The sequence below is a fragment of the Nothobranchius furzeri genome, chromosome 2 (genome assembly GCF_043380555.1).
Source record: "Nothobranchius furzeri strain GRZ-AD chromosome 2, NfurGRZ-RIMD1, whole genome shotgun sequence".
NCBI lineage: Eukaryota > Metazoa > Chordata > Actinopteri > Cyprinodontiformes > Nothobranchiidae > Nothobranchius > Nothobranchius furzeri.
The window spans coordinates 22,788,285-22,806,949 of record NC_091742.1 but is presented as its reverse complement, the minus strand read 5'-3'; the positions used below and the strand labels follow the sequence as shown (position 1 = coordinate 22,806,949).

The 18,665-nt window shown below is 42.6% G+C and overlaps 1 protein-coding gene across 4 annotated transcripts in view; it reads right to left on the bottom strand.

The window, feature by feature from the left end:
• Window positions 1-18,665, bottom strand: part of plcb1l (phospholipase C beta 1-like) — a 196,247-nt gene that overhangs the window by 132,338 nt on the left and 45,244 nt on the right. For all 4 annotated transcript variants that reach the window (XR_011516725.1, XM_015948147.3, XM_070545047.1 and 1 more), the window contains exon 3: window positions 3,050-3,118. Coding sequence is in view for 3 of the 4 variants with exons in the window: in XM_015948147.3 (XP_015803633.3) it covers window positions 3,050-3,118 (69 nt within the window). In the remaining variant the exon portion in view is untranslated. The remainder of the gene's footprint in view (window positions 1-3,049; window positions 3,119-18,665) is intronic.

The following is an 18,665-nucleotide window of genomic DNA, read 5'->3' as shown; positions in this document are numbered from 1 at the left end:
ATGCATTGAGAGAACAAGCCACCATGCAACCCTAAACTTAACTTCAAACTGATGGACTTAAAATTGGTTAAACATCAACTTTTCCCAACTTCATGGAGAACATCATCCACTCCTCTAAATTATTTTTTAATTTGTCGATTTGACACAAAACAAGCTGCTTTTTAAAGTTTACACTTTGCGATTATCATGTAAGGAAATGAGGAAACGAAGAGTTTTGCTGCCCAGTAAACATATGCTTAATTAGCACGTAGCTTCTAGATAATGGCTATTGCTTTTCCCCAAATGGAAATAAGTCCTTTACTGTTTTCAACTGAGCGTTTATTATTTTTCCATGTATCAGATACTATTTTTGTATCTGATACATGGAACAAACAAAAATAATACATTTTTATGACTGTTTCAAAAGTTAAAGTGACTAATTAAAATGGGTTAAATATGGGTTGTTTCCAAATCAAATTAATACAATAAAAATGTTTGTAAACGGTCATTTATAGCCTGTTTGAACTGCCCTTTGGGTAATTTACCAACTATTGAAGTTGGAGTGGATCATCCGCTGATTCAACCAAAAGGCTGTTCCTTCTTTTGGAGGCCAGCCAACAGGAAAAGCTCTCGTCTATGAAAAGTGGCAAGTGGTCATCCTAATCGGCCTTGTTACTGACAAAGAGGAGATGCGTGCTAATTAGCATCTACCTCATCTGCAGTGGAAAACAACACAGATCTTTTAGTTGGTCAGAATTTGTTATTTTAAATGTATTTTTGTAGCATTTTTAGCTACATGTGTCACATGTGTTTATGTTCCTGTGTGGGATTGGTGGCTGGGATGCACTATTAAGCAGTACAAGTCATGAAATCTTTCTGTGTATTATGTGTGTGTGTGTGTGTGTGTGTGTGTGTGTGTGTGTGTGTGTGTGTGTGTGTGTGTGTGTGTGTGTGTGTGTGTGTGTGTGTGTGTGTGTGTGTGTGTGTTGTGTGATGCGTGAATCATAACTGAGCAACTGAAGCCTGTAGGCAGGGTGGCAGAAGTTCGTGAGAGGTCAGACAAGCCGCCCATGCACTGTGACGAGCCAATGAACGCACTTCAGCATGCTCCAGATCGAAATGATGCTCAGATAGAAATAAGCAACCCCCCCCCCCCACACACACACACACACACACACACACATCTAGTGGAGACGAGAGGTTGAACGAGATGAGTGAAGCTAGCCTTTCCATCCGGAGCTCATTTCAGGAACGTCTGTTCCTAATGATTGTGTCCGACTCTGACAGCATCCAGCTGAGACCGGGACCCTTCAGTTGCACAATGAAAGCACTTCTGAAGCTTTCCACCGACATGTCATCAGAACTCCAGCCTCTCATCTTGCTTTGGTGAGTGTGCTGCTCTCCTGATATTTGCATAAAAGTGTGAAAGCTGCAAAGGTAGCCCCCCCCCCGAGTGGGAACAAAAAGGGGAGCTCAGTTTTAGGAGATGAAGGGCGTGTGAATCAAATAAGTAAAATTATATTTTCTCAGAATCCAATTTGATTTTCCTTGTTTTCTTATACAACACCCACCACCGTCACCAGTTCAAGGAGCTAATTTAGAAAAAAACATCTGTTTTCCTGCTTGTATTGTAAGGTTGCAAATGAAGTCATACACCTTCCCTTAGACTAGATTGTAAGATGCATGAAGGAAAAACACATCAAAGACAAATTGAAAAATGTGCTTTCTTACTCTCACTGACCTTATGAGATCCACGTGACCTCCATCCTCTGGCTTTGCATATATATATATATATATATATATATATATATATATATATATATAACATAACTTTTCCAGAAAGCTCACATCCAGTGATTTAACAACTCATTTTCTTCCTATTTTGTCACTTCCTGAGATCCTCAGACAATACATCTCATTGACGATCCATTACGATACCCAGGATGCATCACTGCTCCATCTCCCAGTAATGGACTTCCAAGTCTTTGACAATCTGATGTGTTACATTCTCACATCTTCCCCTTTGATGATATTAGTCTGTGAGCTGTTTAGCTGCATTAATCCCTTACATGTTTATCATGCTGTGCTTATTCGATTGCCCCCCCCCCCCCCCCCCACACACACACACACACACACACTATGCTGACAGAGTCCAAACGCTTTGTAAAACGTAATTAATTTTGGGAGTTTTTGAACTGCAAGTCAATGACAAATATGTTTGCCAGATTGAAAAAGAGTGTCCTCATCTTTTCGTCCACCATGTGAACGTTTTCTGACACCTGAGATGGAAATTGGAATGCCATGATCTGACTGGACTTTCCATTAAATTTGACAGGTTTTGGTCATCTTCCACTGTCCTGACGAGGACACAAGAGGGACGTACACCAGCGTGGCTCTAATGCTTGCAGAGAGCAGGCTACAAGCTCCCTAACTTTCTTCTTCTGTGCTCAGTTCACATTTATTACTTAAAAACAGCAACAGAGTCCAAACGTCACCAGGAATATTAATATTCATTCAGTGCATTTATGCATATCAATAAATTGTTAAGGAATAACAAAGAACATCTCAAAACATACACACACACACACACACACACATATATATATATATATATATATATATATATATATATATATATATATATATATATATATATATATATATATATATATATATATATATATAGCCAAGTTAATCGTGTTAATGCTGTGTGTATATATATATTTTGATTAGAACAAATACCGGTCACACATCTGGCTGCAAAAACAGCCAGCTGCACCTCTTACTGGTGCATCTCTAATCACGCTTCTGCAACCCAGAGGTAAATATCAGTCATTACAACAACCTGTTTGTTTGATCAATATGGATAATTTATGTCAAAAATCAATGAGTATAAATGATTTGTATTATTATGCATTAATAAAATATGTTACAATCCAATGCATTAAATGCATTTCCCTTACTATTTCCAGAAACATTTGAGAAAATTCTACATATTCTGGATCTGAGTACAACATGCAGCCCACACGTTCTTGGGAAGTGACACAGATTTCGTGAGTTGCAGTCTTACCTTTGGCGTTTTAGTGCACTTTCCATTTCTAGCATCTTTTATGTGTGCAATATCCAACAGCTCAGTTTCCTGAAAGGAAGCAGAAGAAACACGACTAAATTAGTGGGAGTGACCGCTTGCTCACTCAAAGGCTTCAAAGGCTTTTTGGAGCATGAAGAAATGGATCCACGGTGGTTATTTTGAATCCAGTGTGACAAGAACCTTTTACTTTTATTCAAATACCTCTGACAGAAGACATCGAGTGTTCATGTGCATGTGTGTGTGTGTGTGCATGTGTGTGTGTGTGAGCATGTGTGTATAAGCAGCATAGCCTGAAAACCCAATGGCATAGAAGAGTCATTCATTAATTCAAACACACACACACAGTGACCGATTAAAAATATTTTAATAAGCTGCATCATAGCAGAGAAATCAATGCTGGAATGATGAAGAAAAAAAAGACAAAATGGCTGAAAAACACTTCACACATCCATGATGTTCGGCTGCTGCGTGATGTTCTGTTGAAACACCTGGCCACAGCTCGGTTAGCTCAGCTGTGTGAGTGGTAGTTAATGGGAAAACCAAAATATGAAGACAGTTCTGAATAACAGCATCGTGATTAAATAAAAAATGATAAAAAAAAATAGGGTCCTGTCCAGAGCTGCATTACCTGGAGGAGCAGGACGCATTACGGCTCCACATTTCACTGCACATATGCAGTAAAGAGGAAAAACTTGGAGCTTATAAAGAGAAGCTCACACAATCAATTCCAAAGCGATGGGTTTTGTTGTTAATTTAAAAATAGTCATGACATAATCATGGATGGATCTATTGTTTGATCCAGCTCTTTGTGCATTTATCAATTTTACGAGAAGTATTTCAAGCTTATTTGCAAATGTATTGCAGCAGGAAATGTACTCATATATGAGTACACAGAAAATGGAGACGTGTCCTTCGATTAGGGCTGGGCATATGGCCTCAAATCTATTTTGCGATATAATCTGAAGCATGTGCGGTAACGATATATATTGCGATATATTTTTTCCTCTGTTTATAGATGTCAACATGACATGATTTTAAATATCCTCATGTGGCAAATATATGCCACTTTAGGCATATAGGTCTCCTCCTCCACCCACTCCATGCTTGCAGTCACTGCCATTCTGTTTCCCCAATGTCAGCAGGGTGCACATCTTAGTGATGGCATGTGTTATCGCGATATCGCGGTATTGCGATATAGCCAAAAACTCTATCATTCCCCAATTTTATATCGTTTCTACCTTATATTGTTTATATTGCCCACCCCTACCTTCGATCACCACGTGCCATATCAATCTGACTTATCTCAGACTCCATCTGTCTGAGAAAGAACAGGAAAATTAAAGCTGCGATAGCAAATCTGGAAAGCAAATTAGCTTAAAACATTGTTTCATGCCTCTTAAAGGTGTGGATTACTAAAAAAAACATTATTTCCTATTATAATCAGTCACTGTGAGGTTTTCATGCAGGCTGAACATGAAAATAGTCTACACATATCTCCTGCATTAACTTCTGATAGAAAATAGATGATTGAACACTAGGATTTGAAAATCCTAATAGATCTATATCACACTGAGCATTCATGGACTCACTCATCTTGACTAACAGCGAGAAAGGCTGTTGTTGGTTCAGCATCCAGGAAAATGCAGAGAACGTACCGAGTTTATCTCTGTCTGACCCCAAAATAATTTCTAATCGGAATCTGGCGTCCTTGAGCCTGCAAGGCTACAACGAAAACTCCCCCCTCAGAAGATATATATGGAATGTGCCGTCGCTATGGCAACTCAACTCTGCCTCCTCTCCCAGCCTGGGTGGGACTGTGGGAAGGCTGCTGAAGCGTTCAGGGTCACTGCAACCCTCCAACCCTAAATCCCCCCCCCCCCCCCCCCCCCCAACACACACACACACACACTAAGGTGACATGTGCTGCTTATCGTGGCTGCAGGAGCTGAAGTTGGGATACTCCCAACCTACCACCCCACCTAGTGGACACTTATGTAGTGCTGTCTGTAGTCTGTTGCATATCTGTCTGAGGTGTTTTTTTTTGTAGAGTAAAGCTGCCCTCCTGCTGGAGAGTAGCTCGGAAGTGCCTCTTTTTTTCCCTCCACCTGAACCAACCCTCCTGCAAACCCCTCTTATCTCTATTAAGGTAGCGCGACCAGAGGTGGAAAGAGTACTAAAATGTCCTACTTAAGTACGAGTACCAATACTTTGATAATTTTTTACTCAATTACAAGTAAAAGTACTTGCTTAAATGTTTACTCAAGTAAAAAGTATCGTAAACAAAATGTACTCAACGTAAAAACTACTTAGTTACATTTTTGTCAGCGTAAAGATGGCTACATCTAAGTAGTGCTAAATCACAATGCCAGTTCACAATTCGCTCGTGTGTGTGTGCGCGCACACACACACACACACTCAAACACGCACAGCTTGATGGAAGGATTTCTATCCAATCAGTGAGAACAGGACGTGCACATTGATTGGACGAGGTTGGTACGTTTCAATTGTGATTAAAATTATTCTTTATTTTGATTAAAAAAATAATTTTTTTAGATGCCATCAGCATGCGAGGTATCTCAATGTTTTTATGACAAAACTCTAACATGAGACTGTGCTCTAACCTGTCACATAACAAGCTAAATGAAAGTCAAACATTTCAGATGGACCGTATGACCGCTGCTGATGTTGGCCCTGCCCTACTTTACCTCTACATTACAGTTCCTTTATCCGTGTCCATCCTAGAGCTCGTCTCTGACCTTCATGCTTATTTAAAGCAGCTGATTTTTAAAGTTAGCAGAGTTCATCCTTAATCCTTCACCACTGAAATCAGTTTGTTCATTCCAATCCTCCCAAATAATCCTCCAATCATCCAACTGGAATCCTTAAGGGTCCCGTAACGTCCATCCTATCAGAACAGGCCTTGGGAGCCCAGGTGTCACAAGAACTAACAGTGTCTCCTCACCAGCGTGAGCCTCCACACTGTGAAGGTTGGTCTCCAAACATGAACTTTAAATTCATGTTTTTATCTCCTCTTGTAACACTTTAACATGTTTTAAAAGGCTAGTATCATAAGTTACACCTCCCAGACCAAAGATAAGATAAAATATTATCATAAAAACTGCAGAGACGTCATTATTTATGAAATATAAGTTATTTTCCTGAGCCGTTACTTCAGCCAAGATATAGGATGCATGGATTTGATGAAACCACTCTGTCTCATGCAGCTCTATATGTGTAGCACACACACACACACACACACACACACACACACACACACACACACACACACACACGCACACACACTGCAGCATGTTAGAATCATTTGAATGACTAATTTAACTACACTGAACTGCTTTAGTAATACTTGAATCTCTTATTCTGGAGTAAAATAAAGAAACAAGCTAAATCATCACATATGTGTGGCATCAAGAAGTATCTTCTGAGTTCAAACACAGGGATGGAGCACAATGTTTACACCTGAACAGTATCAGGATGTTTTAACTCACAGAGGCCTGCAGGTCTTCTGTTTTATGAGCAGAGCGCTGATAATCGGCTTCTTAGGAGCGCTAAACGTAATTTTGCCGCTTCCGTGCGGAGCGGTAGGGAAACACGTTTCAAACACGGAACCGAGTCCGGCTACCGAACCGAGCAGAATTCTGATGACGTAACACCGGTGAGCGAAGGTGCGGGTTCCAACCCACAGGTGAGGAGGGAGAGAGGAGGTAAAGAGCAAGTTGAGGGACTGAACTGATGTCTTTGAGCAAAAGTTAACCCAGTTTCTCATTCTAAATTTCCCGTTAACCGTGTTTGAGTGGAACGATACAACTAGAAACAAAGTTTTGCACGCGCAAGCGGGTTAAGGTCAGGATGGGGGTGGGGGCATGGTTAAATCGCTACAGGTTAGAGGTTAAATGTTGGTGAAATGTCCGTTTTACCGCTGACGTCAGAGAGTGATTCTCTGGCACAAGGGGGCTCCTAATGCGTCTTAAACAAAGACTTGGTCACCCTTCGTCAGTTTTAGCCACTTCGGGTGTGAGAATGTGTTTACACGATACATTTAACTGAAAATTTTTATGGTAACAACCAACGATTTACACAGGAAAATCATGAAGATAAACAAGACTGCCCAAGCTTTCACATCCCACTGGCTACAGCGCCTATGGCCCGCCCATGGCGACGGGTCTGCTTGCCCGGCCGCCATGAATGCTCTTAAGCAGTGTAACGTCGATCTGTGTAGCTTTTTCTGACACAAGAATTTCCCTCTTCTCCTTAAGCTGAAAATGCAGGGAATAGGGGCAGAATACTATTTTCACATTCAGCATTCCTGTGAAACTCAGGGTGACCTACTGTTTTTCAAAAGTAACCTTTATGACTTGTGGGTTATTCCTTCACTGCCACGTGTTTAACATCAGTTAGGCTGTCTCTGTTTGCAGCGAGAGAGAGAGAGAGAGAGCCTCGGAGTCAAAGGTTAACGCCAGCATCGGGCCTGCCTTTGAAGACTCTTTGGAGAGTCGGAGCTCCACATGGGGTTCTGGTGGAACGGTGGAGCTTCAGGAAGCAGCTCACTGATGGAGGGCTTTGTTGTGCCCTCTAGCCCCACACACTTAGCACGGCTCTAAGCTGGTTAAATGCCATCCGTTAACCTATAAAGATGACATAAACGGTAAAGTAAACTCCCTCTGCGGGTGGTGAGCTGCTCACGGTGAGTGACCGCTAACACAATCAGTGTGCAGCCATTTCCGTGTCATCCACAGACTTCAGTTTACAGGATGTGGGCACTTAGTGCACCGGTGTGATCAGCATGTGATGTCAGGGAAAATGTAATAATGGTAACTTCAAAATATGAGTGAAGATGTACAATTAGTTAATTAAAGCTCTGTCTTTCAAACTATCAGTCTCACTACATTTTCTCGATTTCCCATATGTTCTTTTCATCTCTATCCTGTTTTTATTCACCACTCTCTTTGTAGCTCCGGCTTGTCCTCTCAGATTTCCCTTCGGCTCTCGGGGCCTTTCTGTGAGTTTCACAGCACTGATCCAAAGCCTATTAGCATCCACAGCACGTCCAGGAAGCTAGCCGGGCCAGCGGGGGGAGAAACAACAGAAATTAATGAACATGCTTAACCTGTGCTGGCCCCCAGCCCTGTTTTCTGTGCCTGTTTGTCTCTGCCGCGGTGCTACGCAGCATTAGCAGAACGAATCCTTTTAGCACAAAACATCACAAGCTGGATAATGTGTCTCTGGTCAGATTTTAGATCTTTTTGTGTTCCATGTTTGGACATGAAGTCATATTTTGTGATTTGTTGTTTGCGTAACACTGACTTTAGATGCGAATGAAATGAAAGGTAAACAGTTAACTTGAGGGAAAATAATGTCCTACATGATGCTATGGATACCACCACATTTTCTGTGTCTAATAGGACCGAACAAGCTCAGTAGTTGTGTGACGACGAGCTCGGCTGCCCTTTAAAGCAACGTGTCTACTCCAGTTTTATTGGTATGAGAATGTCGTGCATTCATAAGCTGATGGGAGATAGAAAACTGGTGGAGACTGTCAAGGAATTATGGAATAAAAGGTAACAAATAGAGACAGACAGAAGGAAGTGAGAAATGACAACCACAGGTTTACCAGCAGCAGGCCTGACAGCCTCCAGGTGTGAAATGTTCTCCGCAGGGTTTAAAACATCTGCTGAGCAGAAAAAAAGACAAGAGAGGGCAGGAAGGAGGGACAGGTGCATACATACAGAACAAATTAAAGGTGAGGTGTGTGTTCCAGTGTCGGGAGGGAAACAACAAATAGGGTTGTCACACCTGCTATTAGTGATGGATCCTTTTACAGACAAAGCTGTGCATCTATATAAACATGTATATGTTTAATTAGTGCAAGAAGAAGGAAAAAGCAGAGCATAAGCAAATTGTTCTGTTAATTCATAGATGCTTAAGTAGACGTAGGTCAGTCAAAACTGGACAAGCTGCCTTACTTATGTCAGTAGAACAAATTGCATGCTGTCTCAGGTACAAAAATAAACCCCTAGTATGCACACAGTGACACATTTAAAGATTTCAGATCAGCAAACAAATTTCCACCTCAGACAAACATAACCTGAGTAAATACACAAAGCAGCTTTCAAATGACAGTTTCATTTAGTGAGGTAAATGCTATCCAGACTAACCTGGCACTATCAAGCTATCCATCCATCCAGCCACTTAGGCCAGCTCCTGAGAAACATAGTCCCTCCAGCACGCCCTGGGTCTTCCTTTAGACTGTGTCCCAGTTGGACATGCCTGGAAGGCCAGGAGGCCTCCTAACCAGATGCCCCAGCCACCTCAACTGGCACCTCAATGTGGAGGAGCCTCTACCCTATCTCTAAGGGAGAGACCAGACACCCTGCAGAGAAAATTCATTTTGGACACTTGTACCCATGATCTCATTCTTTTGATCACTACCCAAAGCTAGTGGCCATAGCTGAGAGTTGAAGCATAGATCTTCCTGGATCAGCTCTTTCTTCACCACGACAGACCGGTGCAACACCTGCATCACTGTAGACGCAGCACCAACCTGCCTATCGACCTATCTTTTACTCATCAAGGAACAAGATCGTGAGATACTTTAAGTACTCTACTTGAGGCAAGACCTCGTTTCTGACCTGGAGAAAGCATTCTACCCTTTTCTGACTCAAGGCCATGGTCAAAGATTTAGAGGAGCTATATTCTCATCCCAGCTGCTTCACACTCGGCTACAAACTGCTCCAGTAAAGGCTAGAGATCATGGTCGGATGAAGCCAACAGGACCACATCACCTGCAAAAAGCAGAGACCTGATTCTCAGGTGACTAAAACGGAACACCTCCACACCTTGTTTACACCTAGAAATCCTGTCCATAAAAGTTATGAACAGAATCGGTGACAAAGGGCAGCTTTGGCGGAGTCCAACTCTCACCGGGAACGAGCCAGACTTACTGCCGGCAATGCGGACCAAGCTCTGACACCGGTCATACAGTAACCTAATAGTCTGTATCAGAAGGCCTGGTACCCCACACTTCAGGAATACCCCCCCACAAGGCCCCCCAAGAGACACAGCCAAATGCATTCTCCTCTCCATCCCTTCTGCAGTAATTAGAAAAGTCCGCAAAACACGTTAGTAGATTGGGCAAACTCCCACACACGCCAGGACCATAAAAATGGTATAGAGCTGGTCTACTGTTCTATGGCCAAGACAAAAACCACATTGCTCCTCCTGAATCCAAGGTTCAGCTATCCGTTAGACCCTCTTCTCTGGAACCCCTGAAAGGATGTTACCAGGGAGGCTCAGGGGTGTGATCACGCTTTAGTTGGAACACACCCTGTGGTCTCCATTTTTAAAAAGAGGGACAATTATTCCGGTCTGCCAATCCTTCAGAACTCCCCCAGATGTCCATGCAATATTGTAGATCTGCATCAGCCGCAACATCCAGAGCCTTAAGAAACGCCACACAAATCTCATCCTCCCGGGAACCTGCCACCAAAGAGTTTTTGATCACCTTGGTAAGCGCGGCATAGACATGGGAGAGGCCAACCTAAAGTCGACAGACACCGCTTCCTTGCTGGAAGATGTGCCAGTGGGATTGAGGAGGTCTTCAAAGTACTACAAGTTGAAATAACCAGTTGAAATAACTTAATTAAGTTAATTCAACATTCCATTTCTTAGAGTGTGGTAGATCCCCTTGTCCTGGCTGATTGTCCATTGGGCTTTTTTATGATGTTGATGACTTCTTTCATCTTTCTTCTGAGTCTCTTACTTTCTGATTTTATGAGCTTACCAGCTATTCATGCCAGCTATTTTCTCTGGAAACCATCCAGCAGGAATGGTTGTGGCCAGCCCGGCAGGACCGAGAGGTTGGCTGGGTTGGTCAGCCCCCATAGTGTAAAACAGCTGGTGAAGACACACACCAACATCTAGTGACACTTTTTATGAAGACTGGCGTTGACAGCCACCAACATGGTAACAAGATCAAATCAAATCTTTAAAGGTGGAGTGGATCATGATCTTCTGGAGCATTGCCTAATTGCTCAAAGAAAAAAAACTCTATAGTAAACTCCCAAGGCGCTTCACAACACAATCAGTCATCCACACATTCACACACTGGTGGTGATGAGCTACGATGTAGCCACAGCTGCCCTAGGGCGCATGGACACAGGTCCCACTGGTCCCTCTAACCACTATAGTGACTGCCCTGTTCTTACTGTTTGGATCACGATTCCATCAAACTGCCCTCCGACTATCGCTCCCCCTCTGTGCCGACCCATCTATGTGCATGAATCCTACGTTATGGAAATTGGAGCAGCTGAACAGGAAGCAAAGCCAGAGCCGAGGTAGCTAGCGTAAGGAACAGAATTTTGTGTTCTGTTTACAAATTAAATTTTAGGAGTTGTTTTACATGTTCTGTTTGGAACCTGGTTCTTGTTGGGAAACATTTAGGTGATGGACCTGTTGTCTCTGAACACAGCCTCTCCCCTGTCAGCTGGCAGATCTGTCTGTCAGTTGGTTGTCTTGGGGGGGCTGGCATGGCAGAAAGGAGGGAATGAGTGAGAGGAGGTTTGGTGTGGGTTTAGGGGTTTTATCCGATTGTCGTAGCGCTGAGCTGCTGTGATTTTAAAGCTAAGAATAAACCCAAAAAGCACAAAGTTTCCTTGTTTTTCATCATAAAGACGCCAAATTATACACACTACACATACTAGACTTTGGTTCTGCTTTAACTTCTTCATCATCCGTATCCAAATGTCTGATCATTTGAATGAGAATTCACAATGATTTTCCTTAGACCAGTTTATCTTCTTGTGCATCAACTGCATCACATCGTCTTCCCTAACCCCATCCCTCAGCACAACTGGAATAAAGTCATGAACAGGTAGGATAAGCTGTCCTTGGTAATCAGCCTAAGCTGTGTCCACGGTTGGCGGGATAAAGAAAGGACAAAGAGATTAGAGGTATGGGGGAATTGGACCACAATGAGCAAAGCCAGTAAGGAAGGAGAAAGTGAGGAATGTGAGGAATAACGCTGATGCGGAGAAACGCAGAAGTATGGCTGTGGTTGATAATGGCTATCAGCAGGCGACACACTCCACGAAACAGCCGCTGTGGAGATAACGGTTGCCAAAATCTTTGTTTTGCATGTAAGCAGGTAAAAAAATACACTCTGTCACAAAGTCTGTGGGCAGAACTTCACACACACACACACACACACACACACACACACACACACACACACACACACACACACACACACACACACACACACACACACACACACACACACACACACACACACACACACACGCACACACACACACACACACACACCTGCTTCATTAATCTGCAGTGTCCTCGGTATTCAGTCACTACAAAACCTGAAAGCTCACTCTGGTCACACGTTCCCTTACAGCATGCTTGACCAATCACACGCTTGTATACCCAGTGACGGATGGAGTGTATTGAGGGATATACTGAAGGGAGTCGAATCCCCTCTGATAGATAGCAGAAGAGAGTGGGGTGACAAAGAAAGCAAAGCCGCTTCACTCATCCGTCCATCACTCTCTGTCTTTGTCACGCTTCTAGTTGGATTTTTACTTCCCCGCCACCATCCTCCTCTTCCTGTTTCCTCTCTTGTCCCTCTCTGCTCCTGCTGTCTCAAACATGCACCTTTGTTTTTTATTTATTTCTCTCACTTATCCTCACCCTGGACATCCTCCTCCACATCATAGACTCTTCCCTCGTGTCTGCATCTCAGCAGCAGCTCCCATGTCTATGAGTGACACATGCTCACACAGCACAGCACAGGCATTTCTTTCCTCCACCATCTATCCGTCCTCCAGCAACGCATCATTTCATTTCTATGTGTTTGGCATTGGTACAAAGACACAAACATCAGAGACATAAAGCAGGTGATAGGCAGGAATGCACAACATGCAGATACCTGCACAAAATCCCCAGAGACCCATTCAGGTAATTAAAAAACAGATAAGATGCAAACAAGGTGTGTGCTCATGTGGACTAAATAATCTAACTTAATTAAGATTTCTTTTTACACGTTAATGTCTTAGCTTTGCCATTTTTTAAATCCTTGCCTTTGCTTTCCCTGCTTATTTGCCGCCGACCCAGATGATGGTGCAGTTTTACACGGCCATCATTGAGTCCATCCTCACCTCCTCCATCGCTGTGTGGTACGCTGGAGCCACAGTGAGGGACAAACATAGACTGTAGCGCATTGTGCGCTCTGCTGAGAAGGTGATTGGCTGCAGCCTTCCATCTCTCCAGGACCTGTACGTCTCCAGAACTCGGGGGCGTGCAGGTCGGATAGCAGCTGACCATTCGCACCCGGGTCACAGACTTTTTGAGCTGCTTCCCTCAGGCAGGAGGTTACGGTCCATCCGGACCAGAACCTCCCGCCATAAGAACAGCTTCTTTCCATCTGCCGTTAGACTTGTGAACAGCTTATAAATACACAACCATGTTCGTCTGCTGTACTTGACACAACGTTATCGGCCATGTTACCATTACCTGCCATTTTTTATAGCTGAAAGTTTTGTTCTAGTTTTTTTATTATATTTTATTCTATTTTATTCTATTTTTAATCTTATTATTCATGTTATATGTAGCACATTAGTACCGAAGCAAGTTCCTAGTTTGTGAATTGTTTGTTCACTGACAATGGCAATAAACCTATTCTGATTCTGATTCTGATTATTTTTTCTTCTTCTGCTTGCAGGATGCAGCTTTCACCCAAATAAAATTCTTAGCATCCAACCATAAGCTTTAAATATATTATAAATCCAAACAGTTTTCTTTTCAAGCCTATGAGGACTGAAAGTGATCAGTGGGTCTGTGTGTGCCTTTGTTCCACATAAGTCCTTTGAGAATCACAGCCAGTGGCACATACAGTGCAGCACGGGCTCTCATAATTCACATCACCTCTTTTGGACGTGCCTTAAGAGCAAACCACAAGCCCTCTGAAGTCAGGACTATAACAGACAGCTAGGAGAAAGGCGGTCCTTTTATTTCAGCACCTAAACCTCAGTTTCTTCCTTTCTGTCTTCAATAATTTCAGATCCCTTCCTTCGTCTTGTATTTGACTTTTATTTTGTTGCAAAGTGCATTAATATGCACTTTGATAAGTACATTCTGGAATTGTAGGAGGACAAAGAAAAGACAGTAGAGGTTGGCTCCTTGGCTTTTAGTGCACAACTAGAAAATTTTGCTGCATTTATTCCAACAATAGTAAAACTGTGATAATAATGTTTAAAGCCGACATCTTCTGTTTTATTTTGATTCTTTTGCGAATTGCCATTAGCTTTCACTTTATATGTTGAAGACATTTCCATAAATACCAGGAGTCCTATCTGGAAGGCACTTGCATTTGCACAAAGCTATTATTTTACAGTGATCCATTTATTATCCAATCTCTATAGTGTTTCAAATGAAAATTTCAGTACCCTGAGGTGTGACGCTTAAACCGTCTGAGGGAGATGGATTCTCACAAGGTTTGGAAAATCACGAGAATCCAATTTACCGGGTTTGTGTCAGGCCAGTCAGCGTTCTGTCTTTATGGGTTTCACGTCTGACAGCCTCCTACCGATGTTGCTGCAAAGCCATCTTTGCAGAATCTGGAGGTAATACTTCAAGTAAAGACGAAGACAAATATTTAAGAGGAAAAATAGAGAATGCCACAGAAAATGTTTCATGGTTGAAAAGATGCTTTCCCTAAATCTCCCAAGTGGCTTTGGCGAGAATTTGAGTTTACCAACTGGCACTGTTGTAGCAATAAACAGATGGTTCATCCAGTCACCTGCCAAGTCCCATTTGAAAGTCGTTCCACAGACATTTGCGTTTTTACCATCTGGTGTGTTTGGTTATAATGAATGTACCTGTTAGGAACTAATCTCTGTAGGCAAACCTAGTTAAAGCATCATTGTTATCGACCACCACCTAAAAGCAGAAGACGATGTTTTTGCTAGAGGTTAGGGGTTTTCATTTTAAAACATCACGGTGTCTTCATTGAACGTTCATCTACAACTGGTTAATTTCTGGAGTCAACTGATTTTTAAATGACCACCAGGAATAATAAATATTAGAAAACACAAAAGGGGAATTAGAGAGAGACCAATGTGGAGGCGAATGATTAAAACGCGTGGCTGAAGCTTCCAACCAGCTTTATTTTTATTAGGGCTAAAACAATGATTTGAATGGTTCGATTTATCAAATTCCTCAACAAATTTTTTTACTGACTTGAGGTTCAAACCAGGACTACGATGTCTACTGAATTTGAATTGAGTCATTTGGTTTCTTCCCATCCCTTATGTGGTTGCGTTGGTCTGACTACACTCTAATACTTAAAGGGACTTTACGGACTTTTGAAATTTTATGCTCGTGATTGCCCCCTCAGGCCAAAAGCGTGACGGCAGCTTCAATAGTAGGCTCGTGCACGAGGCGCGCATGCTGTACGTGCACACTCCTTAACGAAAATAACAGCTGAGACAGTCCCGTGTGTGTGGCTCGGAGGACAGTGGACAGGAGAATGCGCAGCTAATTAATTAAATAATTTGGTTCTGTACCTTTCTCTTCAGCACAGCCGATGAAGGTTTATGATGGGTCAGTCCTCCTGCATGCTCAGATCATTCCCTTCCCTTGCTTGAAAAATTGTTCCAAAATGAAAGTTGAACCCACATCTTTTTTATCTGTGAATTCAATGCCGTTCGGCGAGTCTCAAATAAAAATTTGGGCATCTTACTGTAAAAAAATATACCATTAATGTAAAAAAGAAACTCTAAATAAATTATGTTCACATCCAGAATCAAACCCAGGTCTTCTGCATGAGAGTCAGACATCTTACAAGGTGAGCTACACTCTAGTAACATTCATAGTATCTGTAACATTTATATCCTTGATGACAACTGAAACAACGTCAAACCAAAGAACAGTTCGAAGTGAAAATGGCTATTTCGTTGCTAATTTGCAGGAAATATCTAGAAGAAAGTTCTACAGAAAGTAGCTAAGTGTCCTCAGAAATGTAGCTAGCTTTGTCACTAGGCGTTAGGAACATCGACAAAGTGGCACTGCCTCTCTCTCTGCTGCTAAAGCTACAGATAGCAAATGGTGAATGGTAAATGGCCTGTATTTGATATAGCGCCTTCTAGAGTCCTAGAACCCCCCAAGGCGCTTTACAACACAATCAGTCATTCACCCATTCACACAGACATTCACACACTGGTGGGGATGAGCTACGACGTAGCCACAGCTGCCCTGGGGCGCACTGACAGAGGCGAGGCTGCCGAGCACTGGCGCCACCAGTCCCTCCGACCACCACCAGCAGGCAACGTGGGTTAAGTGTCTTGCCCAAGGACACAACGACAGCGACAGACTGAGCAGGACTCGAACCAGCAACCTTCCGATTACGGGGCGAGCACTTAACTCCTGTGCCACCGTCGCCCCAAATGCTACGGACTATGACTGAGCGTGAACGCGCATGAAGCAGCCTGCTCGACCCGAGCATCTCTCTTTTTCTGTGATTTTACATAAAAACAGGCAATCACAGTAAAAATGCCAGAGCTCATTCTACAGGACCAGGGCATTGCAGGAGAATGTATGAAGACATTTATTATTTCTATACATGTTTTGGCTGTCAAACTTCCATAATGTCCCTTTAAAAGCTAGGTGAATTTTATCCTCCTCCCTGTCAAGGAAACCACAGGTCATTCTGTGTGTTTGTCAGTAAGCCCACAGTAAAACCACAGATGAAACAATAGAGCACATTGGGGCTATAAAGAGAAGGTTTTGGTGCCGTTCTGGCTTCATCTCATCTTGCCGCTGCACGGTAAAAATATAATTCTCCAAATCCTTCTCCTCTCCTATAATGAGCCAGGTGTTGCTCCTCTTCCTCCTGTCATGTTGCCTCTTTCTCTCGAGGAAGGCTCTCGGGGACGAGCTGATATTTTAAGTAAGGCAGTCTGCTGTGCTCCTTGTCTTGGCCCCCGAGCACCTCCAAGCTGTTTAAATTTGATACCTTCATACCATTTCACCAAATTGAATTGACTTGAGTGTGGAGAGATGGCAAGCGACCCACATTTGTGACACACTTAGGTGCTCAAGCGGAAATGGAACAGCAAGCCGAAGAAGAGGGGAGTCAAAAGAAACTGGAGGGGTGGACAACGGTGTGAGTCTGGCAGGAAACTCGCCACGTTGGAAGATATGATGCATTCAACTTGTGTGTCAAATTTTTGGATTCAAAGCGACACTTTTTAACCTGGAATTCATTCATTTTCTGACATTATATTTGAAAATGATAAACGTTGTGATTTCATAAAGCTTTTGGGTAAATTTGGAATGAAGAAACTGAAAAAGGAAGATACTTAATGCAGGATAAAAACGAGTTTTCACTAAATCAAACGCAGAAGGGTGGCATAAAAATCTAGCGCTCATTAGCTGGAGGAAACTATGACCCTTCAAAATTTGATTTTAACTAATGTAATAACTGTAAATTGCTTAATATGAATGCAAAGAATGAGCAAATTTAATAAAACATTAAGGTGCATCTCTGCTCAACAAGCTAATAAATCATTAACATTAGCAGCTATCCCAGAAAAAGCTCTTTGTAGCTGTCTGAGGTCAGTAACCATTCCACTTACCAATCCGTCTCTGTTCACTTGAGCAGTTTGTCATTCATTTGTGTGCAGGAAGCACTAGAGATGGTTCAAAAGCCTGTAATTGCCTTAATAACAAATGGGATGTGAGTGAAAGCCATCCAGTGGCCTGATTCCCTGGGCTGAGTCAGATTTACTCAGACTTTTCACTGAATGTGGAAAAGCTTTTTAGTTAGGAGAGGAAAATATTCACAGGAGAGGAGAAAGTAGAAATGACCACATTAAAAAGGTTAATGAATGAATGCAGGGTGTTCATGCACATGACACAGTTAAGATATTTGAAACTCAAACCTTAACTTTATCTTCTTTGTTACGTTCGTACCGTGTTTGTTTTTTAATTTTGTCCTCTTTAGTTCTTCGTTGTACACAGTGTGATGAGGGTTTGTTTTTACATTTGCCGACATGTAACCGCCGGATGCTGGTGGTGTCACTTCCTTTTATCTGCGCCCGCCCTCTCCGCTGATCACAGTGTCCCATGGATGGTCCAGCGTGTAGATTCCTCCGTCCCTGTCCCTGTCCATGGTCCTGGATCCACGCCTAATTATTTCAACTGCTTTTTTGATCCATCTTTTAAAGGGACATTATGGAAGTTTGACAGCCAAAACATGTATAGAAATAATAGAATGAGCCCTGGCATTTTTACTGTGATTGCCTGTTTTTCTGTAAAATCACAGAAAAAGAGAGATGCTCGGGTCGAGCAGGCTGCTTCATGCACGTTCACGCTCAGGCATAGCCCGTAGCATTTGCTATCCATAGCTTTAGCAGCAGAGAGAGAGGCAGTGCCAACTCAGCGACTTTGTCGCTGTTCCTAACGCCTAGTGATGAACCAAGCTACATTTCTGAGGACCCTTAGCTACTTTCTGTAGAACATTCTTCTAGATATTTCCTGCAAATTGGCAACAAAATAGCCATTTTTGCTTTGA